Raw genomic sequence first — 15977 nt, 5'->3', positions numbered from 1 at the left:
GACCAGGGAAGTGAGAAAAAGTCCTGATTCTGAAGAAAACCCACTTTTACAGTTACACTATTAAACTACAGGCATTTGTAAACTGGGAGCACTGGGACGACTAAAGGGATCTACCAACAAATAAAGGGTTGTGTATTAAACTGGCCGACCTTGGACAGCCCGTGGACCGTCCCACTGTCACTCTGAAAGGGGAGGCCACAGAGGCGCTCTCCTTCTGCCAGCAGCTGCAGGTGTGTGCGTGCGCAGAGGAAAAGGGAGGTTAACCTGCATCCTTCGGTTTGATCAGCTTTCACTCCCCTCCATGAATGTTTTATCATGTAAAGCACATTGAGTTGCCTTGAGTATGAAATGCGCTATACAAATAAATTTGCCTTGCCTTGCCTTGCCTCCATGACAAAACCGCCGAACAGAGGACGGAAAAAATCAAGCATGCCATTGAAACAGGAAACGTAACTGACGGCAAAGGTCGTTTCTAAATTGCAGGTGTCCCAAATTAGAAACAAGAAGAAAAAAAATAAGACCATTAGACGATTAGCTAAAACTGATGTTAAGTACATAAACGTGGCTCTGATGTTGCTCATCAATGGGATTATAAACATATTTCACATGGTTTTACCATAATCTAAAGCACGTCAAACTAAAGGCTCTTTAAAGCTACCAATTCGGCCCGCAGGAGAAAGTAAAAATGACAGCGAAAACATGACACATTCATTAACTAGTTGTAGATATCTCGGAACCACCAAATACACTATCGGCCACCAAATACACTAATTACTAATACACTAAGGGCAACCGTGGCTCAGGTGGTAGAGGGTCGTCTTCTGATCGAGAGGTTGGGGGTTCGATCCAGTACCTGACTATGTGTCGAAGTGTCCTTGGGCAAGACACTGAATCCGTCGACTAGCGCCTTGCATGGCAGTCCTGTCCCATTGGTGTGTGAATGTGAGAGTGATTGGGTGAATGAGCTGATATGTAAAGTGCTTTGAGACTGTTTCAGTGTTGTGATAAAGCGCTATATAAATCAAGTCCATTTACCATTTAATTCAATGAAACTGCACATTTTTTCCAGTGCTCACAGTCTTCCCATGCTTCTATCACATGATGACAGTTCTTTTTAACTTCAAACTGTTGTAAGTATTCTAAAATTTTTCTCAAATTACTCCGCAAAATTCTTCCAAATTAAATATAAATCGGTCACAAAATCAAAGAAATTTAACATGTCACTTATTGCTTGGAAACTGTCTGTGCCTTTCATACTTTAAATACTACGTGAAGTTCAAACTAGGGCACATTAATACTGCCTATAATCTGCAACCCACTTGAGATTAAACTGGTCCGTATTTGGCCCCTGAGTTACAATGAGGTTTGACATCTTTTGTCTAAAGTACGGACATTTCCACTGCATTAAGGATGGCAGGCTTTATCAGCTCCACAGCTGGTCTGAGGTACTTGATTGGTTGGAGACAGAACCCAGTGGATGGTGTTTACCTGCGTTCGGAGTTGTGTGCAGGTTCTCTGGGAATCGTGCAGCTGCTTCTCCAGCTCTTTGAGCAGCTGCCTCTGGAGGCTCAGCTGATCCTGCAGGGCTCCGTTCTTCACCTGCAGCTCTGACACCGCTCTGTGAGAGTCGGCCGACTCCACCTCCACTGTCTGAGTCACATACTGACACACATGGACCCCACAGGTTAGGACACAGACCTCAAACAGCAGTAAAACTAATTTTGCACAACAAACTTATCAGGTTGAAGGCATTGAGTATTGTCTCGTTCACTAAAACCTCTGTATAGTTGTTTAAAGACTAACATTCAGCTCAACAGAATGCCACAGGAAATAATTCCTGCAGTGGCGATCAAACTACCACTCATCACTTTAATCTGACAGCTTTTTGTTTTTACAGTGTAGTTAGTAGATGGCTCACTATACTGTACTTGTATTTATCTGTATTAGATTTTCCTGACTTGTATTTAATCTCTATTTAATTAACAGTTCTTGTCTTTTCTATGTTTTATTGTTTCTTTTCATTCGAAATATTTCTGCAGCATCTGTAAAAAAAGCAGGTGCATGTGCAGACTATATCCAATGATTATGTATATCATTAATTAATCCTGTAAGTAAATAAAAAAACAGTCCCTGCCTTGTCAGAGTGCATGTATCTTAATGATTAATGATAAGTTATTCATTTGCAGCTCTTTTAAAGAAACGTGTTTGTGGAACTGGGACCCTCTTGCTGTGTGAAGGGCGTGTCCTCACCTTCACCCTGGGGGGCGTAGCAGCCTGCCTGGCGAGTTCGTCTTCGCATTCCTGCAGGCGGAGGGTGAGTGTCTGCTCGGCCTCCGCCCGCCTCTGTCCTGATTTGTCCAGCCGCTCCTGCAGAGCCTCCACCGTGCAGTTCTTCTCCAGCAGCTCCTGCTCCAGCTCAGCCAGGCGCCGCTCCCTCTGCCGGGCCTGGTTCTCCCAGCGGCACACCTCCCTCTGCAGGGCCTCCACATCCTGCAGCAGGAGAGACACCAAGCTTCAACGTGTCCCATCTGCATGTGCTGCATGCTGGGATCCATAATGCTAACTACATCAAACTAAATGTGTTTTAAATATTGGTGCTTTTTATATTTATGGCAGTTTTTTTAACAAGTGCTGTTTGTGGGTCCTAAACCAAAATGTGTGTGCGTTTTTGTGAGTCTATGTGTGTGTGTTTGTGTGCGTGAGTTTGTGCACGTTTGTGTGTGTGTGTCTCTGCACTTGTGTGTGTGTTTCTCTGTGCATCTCTGTGCGTGTATGTCTGTATGCATGTGCGTCTCTGTGCGTGAGTGTGTTTGTATGGGAGTCTGTGCACGTGCATGCCCTGTGTGTGCGTACCTGGCTGCGGGGGCAGCGGCTGCTGCTGCAGATGTCTGCTGTGTCGTCGAGCTTCTGAAGCTCTGAGCTTCTGCATGACTTCAGCTCCTGCTTCAGACGCTCATTCTCCACCTCCAGCCGCTCCAGCTGCTTCTCCAGATCTGTCGCCCCCTACAGGTCACACATGGCCATCACCGTTATAGATCCAACATGTTTAGATTAGAGATTCCTTTGGACTTTGAGACCGTCAGCTCGGCTCAATGCAGTAATTCATGACACGTGCTTCAATGAACAATTTTAAGTACCTACATGTGGTTTTGCTTTTTGTGAAATCAGTGTGCTAAACACACGCCATAAAGATATTTTTATAGAAAGATTTTAGAGACAAACTTGCTGCTTTTTTCTACACATGCTTTTCTATAAACTCAGACTTGGTTTTAAGATTCAGGTGAAACCCTGAAAGTTCAGTTTCAGGGTTTGTATCCTCCGTTTGACACTGTGTGTGTGTGTGTGTGCACGTGAGGTGGTGTGGTGTTTTGGCTCAGGAATGTAGTCCAGCAGGGTCTTACCAGTGCAGAGCGAAGTCTCTCCACCTCGCGAGTCTGTTCCAACAGCTTCTCCTCCAGCTCCTCTATCTGCACACACACACACAGGGCAGTAATTAAAGATTAAATCGGGGCTTTCGCCTTTAATTGGCCATGTAATGTTATCACATTAACGGAATTTGTTCTCTGCATTTAACCCATCCCTGAGGAGCAGTGGGCACCCATTTTGCGGCGCCTGGGGAGCAGTTCGAGGTTAAGGGACTTGCTCAACATCCCACAGTGATGGCCCAGGTGAGGCTTGACCCGGCAACTCCCCGATTACAAGCCCAGCGTCCTTAACCACTAGGCCACCACTCCCCAAGACTCAGTGTACCCTATTTGTCCGACAACAACATTTGTACTCAGAATACAATGAAATAACAACTAGAGAGCATAATAATAGATGAATGAGTGATGACACACAATTGACAATTCCTGTTTTTTACAGATGTAGAAATAACTGATATTATCTGACATCATGAAGGTGATGTGGGATAGTCTGTCCAACTCAATGCTCAACCACCATCAGGTGCTTTTATTATTTATAATCTGACAATAGACTTTCTTTTAAAGGAAAAACTAGATGCTTAACCTTGAAAAGACAAACTGCTAATTCTGTTGAAGATATTGTGGTTCCAAGGTCTCGCACTTTAAACATGCGTGGTGCTGATTTGAGAGTGTGAGGTGTTGTTAGTAAACCTTTGTGCACAGCTGACCGACGAGCCGCCCGTCCTCTGCACCTTGGAAACTATCTGAACTATCTTCACCCTTTGACAGCCTGGAACCTGCAAAAACACACACAGAGGTCGATTTAAACAAAAACAAAAACAGTGATCATTTTGTCAACTAAACACTAAATGCATCACATTTTCATTAAAAGAAATTTAATTTAAAAAAAAAAAAAAAAATGCTATTAAGGATGCAAATTAATCACAACTAATTTCATCCAATCAGAGGCTGGCTTTGAGGTAGGGGCGGGACATGATCTTAAAGTGTACCTGTTGTGAAAATGTATATTACACAAAATTTGTTTAATGTGTTACTAATAAACAAAATGTCTACCTTTTATTTAATAATAAAAAAACACATTAAAATGACTTTTTAGAACTTTTTTGTCATGTAAAGTGAGCCAATAAGAAGTTTATGGTTAAAAAAATCAATACAATATTTAAATTATTCTATATTAATTCTTAATTGAATCAATTTTAAGTCAACTAAAATGAAAAGATGTGTGGCAACTAAAATAAAACAAAAAGTTAATTTAATTATCATTAGAACTAAAACAATTGCTGCCATCATCCTTTAGAAATTTTAATTGTGGTCATCTTTAATTTAATTTAATTTATTTTACTGGTGTTCAAGGTGAACCATTTCAAAAACAAAACACGAAGGAATAAATCAAATTAAATATGATAAACATGGCCACCAATTTGCACAGTCTGACAAGTAAAAATCAATTGACTGTATAGAGAAGACTTTGTCAATGATCACATGTTTAAAACAAAATAAAAAGAATCAGGACCCTCTCTTACTATTGGCTGAAAGCCGCTGCTCCGTGCTCGGTGTGTGGACACCTCTGTTCAGCCTCTCCTGGACGCCGTGCTGCAGCTGCTGCACCAGGAGGTGACGAGTGACCTCCTCAGACTGCAGACGAGCCTGGAACTCACAGACTTTGTCCTGTAAAGACTGAGGGAGTACAAGAAGAAAAAATTGGAGAAACAAACAGGGATCAGGTCGACGGAAGCAGATTTCTGAATGTCGCACTACAACATTTCAAACAACCTGAACAGACAGAACCAAAACGACATAAAGCACGACAAAAAAAAAAAAAAAAAAAAAGACAGCTACAGATCTCACAACAGGAAGACTCAGCTACAGAAAGGCTAATTTGTATCTACTGAGAGAAAAAGACAGAGGCAAACTGCAGCTACAAATGAAGCCCAAAACGCAACTACAGAAGCACAGATTAGGAAGCTGCAGGATGAATGAGACAGAATAAAGTTTTTTACATTAGAAGGACTCCAGCAGCAGAAGCAGATGACCTTCTTTATGAGACCGGAAACAGAGGACAGTGAAAACGGAAGAGGATTATGTGAGCAGAGGTAAAGACGAGGGTAAATGCTGCAGTTCAGACAGACGGAAGACTTGTGGTTCTGCAGATAAGATTAAGTCTCACTTTTAGTTTGTGCGTTTGTGACTAGTTTGCCAACAGTTATCTCCTCATGGTCATTTTGTGTCACAAAATGTCTCCTTGACTTTTCTTTTTTTTAGCATTCATTTGTCTTTGCAGAGAACTTTGGTGACATTTGTGAATCCAGGTTTTGCAGACGTATATTTATTTAGTTTATGCTTTTGTGACTAGTCTGCAACTTGTCATCTTGTGGTCCTTATTTGTCTCCAATATGTTAAGGTTTAATTTATTCAGGCAACTTTTTTCAGGAAATTTGATCTCCAGAATATTTTCCTGAAAACATTATTTCAAAGAAGACAAAATTAACTTGTTGGAATTATTTTTTGTCTTTTTTTTTTTTTTTTTTTTCAACATTTCGTGCTTGTTAATTGAGAGCTTTGAAATCACTTGTTCTCATGTGAGTCCTTTGTGTTTACCTGGATGAGCAGCTGCTGTCTATGTTCGTTTTTTTCTTTGACCTCTGGAGTCAGATGAGAGCGCGACGAGAAGGCAGTGGTAGGCAGAGAGAGGAAGGAGCCTTCGTCTTCACCATCATTCATCAGGAAGTCCACTGAGCTCGCTACAGGGACACGAGAGGGACACACAGGAATCACAATGACTCAACAATCAGACATTACGGAAGGTTTAAATAAGGCAACAAATACATCAAAATCACTTTCTTCGTGGCTTTATGAACCTAAATGTAAATAAATTATAATAAATCCAGATTTAAAACTGGAGTAAAGGAGAAAAAAAACCATCAAGATGCTTTCAGAATAGTGACAGGCAGCAGAATCGAGTTGTAGCAGAACGAAAAGAAAAAAAAACATAATGAAACCTCGTGTGAACGGAAAGCAAACTAAATGATCACGAATCAGATTAATTGGCTGATTAGTTGCAGAAGAGGGAACTGCTGGAATCTAGGCCATACAAACTAAACCAGAACAACCAGATAAGAGCCGATAACACGCATACCAGGAAGGGTTTGTGTGTGTGTGTGTGTGTGTGTGTGTGTGGTCACAGGTTGTCGGGGGACTGAGAGGCCTAAAATCTCTTTCACAGAACAATCTGCTCTCTGTGGGAAAATATTTATGGGCCAAAACAGAATTAGCACACACAAACGCACGCATGGATACACAACGGGGACACAAACCCTGAGCCAAAAACACCTGCAACTACAATACACGTGCATTTATGACACGTGTACAACATCTCAACACAAACACGACTCCATCATTCAAACTGTTCCCTCAAGAGTGCGAACCCCCTTTATCCCAACGTCTGAGTCCCAAACATTTCAACCTTTGAGGACAATCACTATCCAACATTCATCTTGAAAGTTTTCATGACTGAAGCCTGAATTACAATCATCAGACAATTTAAAATGCATGACTCAACAGTCTTACTTTACAATACTACACACCTTTTTTTCCTGTCAGACTAACACGGCACCTTCAACTCTGATTATTGCATTTATTCTACAAAGAATTAAAAGAAGACGTTCAAAATATGAATAATCACCAGCAGCCAACGCTAATAACGGATGATGTTTTATATGATTGATTGTGTGTTCTTATTCACAATGGCTGGTTTTCTCCTACTCCCATTTAGTCCAGTGGTTCCAAATCTTTTTCATGTTGTGATCCCATTGTTATATCGTACATTTCTGGCCACTCTAGAGACTTTGTTTCTCTAAAATAAGTTTTTTGATCATGTTTGCACAAATACAAAGTGACAATATGTGGCAGCTCAGATATTTTCATATTTCAGAGAGTGAAAGTATAAAAAACAGTTGTTTGAGAATATAGCATGTGATGTTTTAATTTAAAAAAGAATAATATTTTTTTAATCTCCTTGAGCCTCCTGCCCCTTCCTGCACTGTATATCCATTTCTGTATATATTATATTTATATTACTGGTGTTTTTCTATTTATTTATTTTTCTTTTATACTATTATTCTTTTGCTCTCTTTATTCTTTACGGACTTAACGGGGAACTTGATTAAGATTGTTATTGGAATATTTCCAATCTGTTTCATTTGAGAATAAATAAAGGAAGCTTCTGGTCTACAGACATTTGATATTCATCCTGCTCTACATGTTTTTAATGCCTTTCTAATAATTTAATGGAGACTGATTTTCCTCCTGAGATCTTCCTGTTGGAATGAGGATGTGAACACTGACAGGTCAATCACTACAATGAAGCATCACCCAACTGTCTAACAAGAGTACGACTGCTGACTAAACACAACATTCTTAGCATAGATCGGAGGATTTACCGGTTCTCACTGACAGACTGAGATTTCAACAACATTAAACCAGGAAGAAAATGCATTTAACCAACGTTTTACCTCAATGTTTAACTTCCTGTCCACTCACAGTCGAGCCACTAAAGGATTGATGACAGATCAACACGAGCGACTCATTGCATTGGATTTTTTTCTGATCAGTACGTGGCTGCAGCTCAAACACACACTGTAAATCTGCCTCAGCTCACACACAGAGGGCTTTCTTTGTACTTTGACTCGTTCAGGCGTTCTCATACACAAACTGGCTGTTTGCCTGACCGTCTCCCCGAGGAGGAACACCTGACACCCTGCACTCACCTGTGCTGATCTGACTGTCATGTTCCCCTCAGGTTCATTCATACCGACAGCAGTGAAACGCCTGTCCTCACTCGTCTCATACTGAAAAATGCTGCCATGCTGGGTGCGATTGTTTTGTCCCCACCCCCTTTCCCTGCATGTGTGAGACTCACTGTCCAATGATACGTCTTCCTTCCAGAGCTCCTGGAGACAGGGGGCGTGGCCAATGTCCCAGGTCTTTCTTGTACTGAACATGTCCGCCAGGCTGAGCAGAGTGCTGGACCGCCGCACCAGCTAGAGGGGGACATTGAGAGAGAGAGACAGACAAAAAAAAAAAAAGACATTTTATGTATGTACAGTAAAGCTTCTACATGCTAAGGCCTAGGTTCAAAACAACAATTTCGTCAAAAAAGCGCAAATATGACAAGAACTACATTGCTACGTGCAGTCAAGACTTTGATGCCGTTTGCCACCACGTACTTATGTCAAAGTAGATTTTCAGCTTCCACAAACAAAAAAACGAAATAGAGAACAAGACTCAGCATAGGGCTGGGCAAAAATTCACTAAAAACAATGTGAGCCAGCAGCCCATTTGTTTACATTTGTTTACCCTTTGAGTAGGCTATGTGTGTGCCACAGGCATGTTTAATTTTTTCTTTGCACTATGCTGAGAGGCTAATTGTAATATTATGTTGTAAAATATGTAGTTATCTGATTTCTTAATCAGAAAATTTAAGCTACTGCTTAAACCTGGGTTAAAGCTTGAAATTGTTGAACGACAAAGCCTCATTTATTTTTGATTTTGGGATTGTTCTATGCATTTTAACTCTTGAGGACAATCAGAGGAATAAAGTTGCACTTTTGACAATATACCTCATGTCTGCAGTCATTTTTAAGTGCATTGAAAAAAAAAAAAAAAAAAAAAAAAATAAAAATCAGAGATTTTTTAAGGCAAAATCACCCAGCCCCAACTCTGCATGGAGAACGAGTTAAGACTCAGACTCTCTCAAATTCAGACAAAAATAGCAGAGTTCTGTGCATCTTCTCAACCTCACCATTCTCAATAGTTGTAACGAGTTACTGTATATATCAAAGTTTCAGGGTTATTAAATGCCATTGAAATGCCATTGAAAAATAAATATTCAAGTGATAATTCTAAATAAGATGTTTTATTGTTTCTTTACAGATTATAATTATTATTTTTCATTATATATAATTCCTCAACAGGATAGGTCAAATTTCACTGTAGGGCTACATTGTGTATGACTTTACATTATTATGTCTTTTAAGTGTGCTGGAGTAGGGTTACATGGCTTTATGTTAATCGTCTTAAGGGGTTCGGGATTGTGAAAAGTTTGGGAATCACTGTGCTAAGGTAAAGCACCTCCCCCTGGTGGCAGCCTAAAACATAACCTCTCTTCATTTACACTCCAGGTAGTCTACAATCATCTTCAGTGACCTTCGAACTGTCTGAAGAAAACAAGCTCAAGCAGCTCTGAAATTAGGACCAAGTACACTAAATGAAGTCTACATCCAGTCCAGAAAGCCACCCAAAATATCAGAGAGTACAAAGTGTTTAAGAAAGACCACTGACAAAGTGTTAAATTAAAAGATAACAATCCTGTTTGAGATCCAGAGTAACCAGTTCAACTTAAGCCCTTAGACCAGGTAAGGTTGACGAAACACCTGAAGGTACCGGGACCAGTAGGACCTTTAAGAACAGACCAGCACTGCCCATCATCACAATGTCATTGATCTCCAAAATGAGGCCTAATCAGTTTCAGATATCCATGAAGACTATACCCTGAGTCCTCATCAGTTCCCCGAGGACAGGATAGCGTGTCGGTCTTACCCCCACACAACGCGCCCTCCTCTCTGCAGCGCGATCCGACCGGCTCTGAATAATCAGCGTTCCCAACCAGCCCAGCATCTCACTGCTCTTCACTTCCTCATACCAACATGCCACAGGTACAGATACATGCTACAGTTGACATTCAGGACAACTTCGGAGTAATCTGTAATCCCCCGAGCAGATGGTACGATCCCCCTGAGAGCCTCACTCTGGCGTTAATGATGGAGTGCCTCCATCTTGTGTGTGTGTGTGGAGCAAACTGCAGGAGTGCTTTTAAATCAACGAAGGCTAGAGCCACTCAATCTCAAGGTGGAATTACTCAGTCATTTTACAGATTTTGCCTCATATAGTTATGACACAGAAGTCTTAGATTTTGTAAAAATGCCATTTTTACTACTCAAAAGAGTTACTACTTGTTTTATTTTACTATCATAGGCTAAAGTATCTTCATTGTTGGAAAAACAATTGTCATGAATAAATATGACATGTTTTACAGAACATAACTTGAAGTACTTTTCTTATTTGGCACAAAGAATGACTGCATACGTAACAATTATCAGCTTTGTCTTATGTGTGCATTCGCCAGCAGGCTTCTTTTCTGAATGTAATTTTTAGGTGATTCTACCTCCAATGATTGTATCTCTTTTTCTGGGAACTGGCAGCTTGGAAATAGATGACTGAACATCGAGAAGTTAGAAAATTAAGCAGCTGACTGATGTTAAATGGAAGACAATCGTTAATAATCAAAAATCGGATTGTAATTGAATTGAGACTTCAATAATTAGAATCAAATCAGGAAAGTGGGCTCTAGGGAAAGATTCACTGTCCGTTGTGGTAACGTGATGATGTCAGCAGAGAAATTGTTTCACAACGTTTTACAGCATTATACTGAATACACAGAGGCAATGACGATGCATTGTTTCCATAATGACTGACTGATTTTAAATAAAGATTCAGACATTCAAACTAAATATCAGCAAGAGGCCCGAGATCCTTTCACTTCTCACTGTTCCTTTCTTCTGTAATTTCCTCTGCCCATTTCAATGACATACTTTCCCGATGGGCTAAAAATACCCGGTAAGAAGCCCCGCCCACACCTGCTGTGATGATGCTGAGCAATGATGAGAAAGATGAGAAATGACGACAAGCTACAAGTCCGCGCGGCCTCAAGGACGTCCAACACACAGCCAGGTTCAAGCGTGTACACACACGCACATGCACACAAAGGAAGGCTTGTGAGCATGGGACTAAAGCGGAAAAACATGCAGTGATGCTTCTTGCATCCGCCGGCTCATAATCAGGTCATGAATCACGAGCCATTGGTCCTTCATCACGGTCCAGTCAGACCTCCATCTCTCACCTCCCTCCTCGCTGTCTCCTCATCCACATCATTGCACCATCGTCGTCTGCCTCGTCCTCAAGCAGCTTCACACCGACACACAGCAGCAGATCAGAGTCTGCGCCATCAACCAAACGCACACGCAAACACACAGGCTGATCCCTTCCTCTGTTTCCCTAGCAACAGCATCCCCCCCTCCCCTCAGCCTCCAGAGAGAGACGAGTTGCTCCTCCCCTATGTTCAACATAGGGAGTGTGTCTGTTGCTTTTTCAACCAGTGCCTGAATATAAGCAGGCACAGACACACACACAGTTATGCATTATTCAGATTCAGGGTGGAGACCTTGTTGGAGGTTTTTAATTGTACCCCCTCATACTCACGTAAATTATTTATCTGTCTAGTCATATATCTCTAGGTATGTGTGTATATTTCATTAGGTTTTAACATACAATTATCACATTGTTTATTCTTTAGTACAACAACAACATACCGTAGCCCATGTGTTTATCTAGAAAGTTTAGATTGCACATTTTGCTTTATACCTCTGCCAAGGAGGTCATATTTCATTGTTGTTAATTTATTAATTTGTTTGTCTGTTAGCAGTAATACGACAAAAACACTTACTAGCTTTTGACAAGTCTTCAACCAAATATAGACCTATAATCAGATTCCATTCAATTTTAAAGGGGATCAGGATCAATATACTGATTCTGGATCAGTTTCAAAAGTCAAAAAATCTCTTTCTCTCATTATTGGCAAAATTACAGAAATTCATATCTTGGTTCGCAATTGACTTCTCGCTATGACTCGCATTTGACTTAGTTATGTCGAATTGGTTTCTCAATTACTCCGGATAAGATCCAGATTGCACATTTCATCGTAATTTTTTACGGTGTACTCCGCTATTGTGGTTCCGCGCATTGGCGTACTTGTTCTATCGCCTCGTATCGCTGATCTGACGTGTTTGTGACACAATCCGACGTAGCGGTTAGAGAAAACAAATGATTATCACCTTCAATGCACTATTCCTGTAGGTAGAAGAGCAGAGGAGGAGGAGAAAGTGACTTAGCAGATTAACACTCCGGTAAGAGTTTGACTGACTGAAGCTGCTGCTGCTGAGATGCATGGACCCTGAAGCGCTGAGATGGACTCAAAATAACAATAGCCATGTGTTTTACTGTAATGTGCAGTTTTTTGGCTGAAAACAGATAGCAAAAATAAAATCGCCTTGGTGATCACTGATCACCCTGTAAAAGAGCGAGACATGAAGTGAGTGAGCGTTTAAAATACTCTGTTTTTGGGGTTCTTAGAACAAATGGAGATGGGTCAAAAATTGCACAATATGTCCTCTTTAAAGTGTGAAGGTACCATGACCAGGATCATTGATCCAGATAAAAACCTCTCTGACCTCACCAGGAGGGTCAGTGTCCACATCACCGCAGATTAACAAAAACATGGTGATGTTATGGATGATGATGATAGGGATGAGTGGAGTTACATAAGTGACATCTTTGACCGAGACTATAAAATCACATCAGGGAGATTTCATGATTTTCGCCCGTGTGATTGGACGGCAGCAACCACCTGAGAGGCTGAACAAACTTCACCGCTCGAGGCATTTTTTGGGGCCAATATCTCGTCAGATCTCGGAAGCCAAGCAAGGCTATCCAACTACTGCTTAGTAGTGGGATGGGAGACCACTAATAATTCCAGGTGCCACAGTGGGGTGAGAGTCGCTCTAGTGGCATCTGTTATTGTGTCCTTCGGCATAACACTTCACACACATTGCCTTGTATGAATCTGATGATGCACTATGGCGGCCTCGCTTCCGTCAGTCTACCCCAGGCTACGATAGTAACTTACCACCACTGTGTGTGTAGTAAAATAATATTGCAATGTAAAGCGCTTTGAGCATTTATGAAAAGAGCTATATAAAATCCAATGCATAGTTATCATTATAAAAATGCAGATTTCAGATTCATCGGCTAATAGTCGATACCGATGCATCAAAAAACCACTATATTAAAATAAGAACATTGATATACATAAGTTATAAGCACAAATAGTAGTCTGATATTAATGGTGGACATGGGACTTGACAGTTGCGTATTTTCTTTTGCTATTTCACGAAGATAGAACTTACACAACTGTCATCGGAAGGCCGTTTCATTTAAGCAGTCGGAGGCACAGAGTAGAGCTGTAAGACAAGCTCCAAAACTTGAGTGAATGCTCTCCTTGAATATCCTAAGAGCGTGTTTCCATGAGGACGTCATTGTCATGTGGAACTAAAGTTTAGTTTTACAAAGTTAAATTGTGAATGATTAATCGGTGGGGCTACTGACTAATGTTGATTAATATTTGATACATTATAATCGGCCAGGCTCTAATACAAGTTTCTAATTCAAATTATATTCAATTGGCCTTTCCTGTTAATCTCTTCTCTGGTTTAACTGTTATCACCGGCGCCAGTGTGTGTCCTTCAGGGTCAGTCGAATTTTAGAGGTATAGCTAAAGACATACACCAAGGTTCTTTACTTGGGCCTTTGTTTTTGTTTCTAGCCTTTTGTAGTTAGCATCAATTTATGTTAGGTATGTGTGTGTATATACAGTATGTATGCGTTTATATACATTTGTATATATAGAGGTGTTAGCTTTGTCAGTTATATTTGTGATGTAGTGTTACACTATGAAAGTTATTGTTATATGAGAATCACTGGTGTAACATATTGCAAACATCTCACACCAAGTACCCCCTCTTAAAACGCTTGACCTTCGAAGCACCTTCATGCTGAGCCCAAGATTAAAAATATGATTAAAAAGGGTATAAAATGTATCCAAACTAGGGCTGCAACTAACAACTATTTTAATAGTCGACTAGTCATCGATTATTAGAACAATAATCGGATGACATATCATACAATTATTTGCTCTATGTTGCTACATCATTTTTTTTTTTTTTTAAATGTGGCTTGGGACAAGTTACGACAAATAAAAACAATAAATAAATAAATACAACTATTCCCAATTTAAAGTGAAAACAGGTTCCTTACAAACACAATTTAAACTGAATACATCATCATTAGAATGTCCTTCAGTTCCTTCACTTTTATTAGTGTTATTGTATGAAATTCATGTATTTCCTCATTTATAATTAATTTATTTTCTATTAAAAAACAAAAGCACATGAAAAGCAAAAAATATCTCCAATAGTGTTTTTACTGTTGCTGAATCTTGTTTATTTTATATCTGATAATAAGTTACATAAAATTACATAAAGTTATGGTTGATAAATATCTCTCTGATTTCCAATAATTAAACCTGAACAGACTTGATTTAATCATTATTTACCGAGGAGTGCTAACAAGATATTTAGGTGTAATAATCACACTAGTTACATTACTGTATAATGGGACTAGCTTTGTCTGTGAACACATGAAATATAATTAAAAAATATTGCCTTTCATAAGTTGGAATGTTAGTTTACTGCTAACATTTATTTCACACGACGTGTGACATGTTAGCTTTTATCCTTCCATACAAGTTTTACATCTTTCCATAAATCAGTGGCTCTTTGTGGTTTGATGATAGTATGTCGTATTCTTTTTAGTTGGTCTATTCCTTTAATTAAGTCGTTAGCGCTTAGCCCAGCCTTATGTTTCTGTTGGTTAGCTTAGCAAGCGGTAGTTGAGAAGGTACATCTCTGTCAACGTGTTTCTGGGAAATTTGGGTGGATCTGATGGAGGAACTTGGACTGGTTCACTTTGTTGGGTGGGTGTCTGGTCTTCAGGTAGGCTGAGACGAGCAGCGCCCGACTGTGTAAGCGCGTCGACAGCGCGGAGCTTCCGTTAACGTCACTACAGGGAATAATAAGTTGTTGACAAAAGACTTGGAGGCAATTTCGTGAGATGACATATGGTGAGATGTTTCTGACAATATGCCTCCTGCTAATCACGTTTGTAATGTGCATACAGCTCTGAGTAAAGATATGCGAGTCACTCATGAAAAACAATGTTCAGCTCCGTTCACAGCTTGAAAAAGATGGTGATGACTAATTCTGTCATCAATTATCAATAATCGTTGCCCCTTAGTCCAAACCTGACTAATGTTTAAATTAAGTGAAAACCATGTCTAATGATAACTTAAATTCTTTACTTTAGTACAATTAAAATAGTGCATGCATGAATAAAGTCTAAAATTGTAGGCGCTTCCAAGTACCACTTGAAGAATTTCGCCAGTGGTATACAAACCACAGAGTGTGTGCGCGCGCTCTAAGGTTTTTTTGTATTATTTTGTTTTACTGTATTTGATTTAATCTAATGTTCTCTGTTCTATTTTCCTTAGACATGATCCTGAGGACCTCCTTGAAAACTAGATGATTCATATCATGGGGTTGATCCTCCAATAAATGTTCATAAATAAATAAATAAATATAGTGTGCACTCAGTATCCAGCCAGTAAACAAGACCAGGGGTTCTCAACTGGTCTCACCCTGGGACCCACATTTTGCCATGTTCATAAAATCGCGACTCACCTTTTTTTAGAATTCAACCAACCATATTTAGTATTTCAAAAACAAACATGTAATATTTTTTTAAACATAAATCTATATATTTTCC

The 15977-nt window shown here is 40.0% G+C and overlaps 1 protein-coding gene across 8 annotated transcripts in view; it reads right to left on the bottom strand.

Annotated features, from left to right (window-relative positions):
* kifc3 (kinesin family member C3) overlaps positions 1 to 15977 on the bottom strand; it is a 43192-nt gene that overhangs the window by 14258 nt on the left and 12957 nt on the right. For 6 of the 8 annotated variants that reach the window (XM_028443229.1, XM_028443228.1, XM_028443222.1 and 3 more), the window contains 8 exons: positions 8344 to 8464; positions 6024 to 6166; positions 4949 to 5102; positions 4116 to 4201; positions 3402 to 3467; positions 2854 to 3003; positions 2251 to 2490; positions 1489 to 1662 (listed from right to left, as the gene is read on the bottom strand). In XM_028443229.1, coding sequence (XP_028299030.1) covers positions 1489 to 1662; positions 2251 to 2490; positions 2854 to 3003; positions 3402 to 3467; positions 4116 to 4201; positions 4949 to 5102; positions 6024 to 6166; positions 8344 to 8425 — 1095 coding nt within the window. In that variant the 5' untranslated portion in view covers positions 8426 to 8464. Of the gene's footprint in view, positions 1 to 1488; positions 1663 to 2250; positions 2491 to 2853; positions 3004 to 3401; positions 3468 to 4115; positions 4202 to 4948; positions 5103 to 6023; positions 6167 to 8191; positions 8307 to 8343; positions 8465 to 11382; positions 11544 to 15977 lie in introns of those variants that run through there. The other 2 variants (XM_028443227.1, XM_028443230.1) reach the window with 2 other exon arrangements.

The sequence above is a fragment of the Gouania willdenowi genome, chromosome 3, assembly GCF_900634775.1.
Source record: "Gouania willdenowi chromosome 3, fGouWil2.1, whole genome shotgun sequence".
Taxonomy (NCBI): domain Eukaryota; kingdom Metazoa; phylum Chordata; class Actinopteri; order Blenniiformes; family Gobiesocidae; genus Gouania; species Gouania willdenowi.
This window is presented reverse-complemented; position numbering and strand designations above follow the sequence as displayed.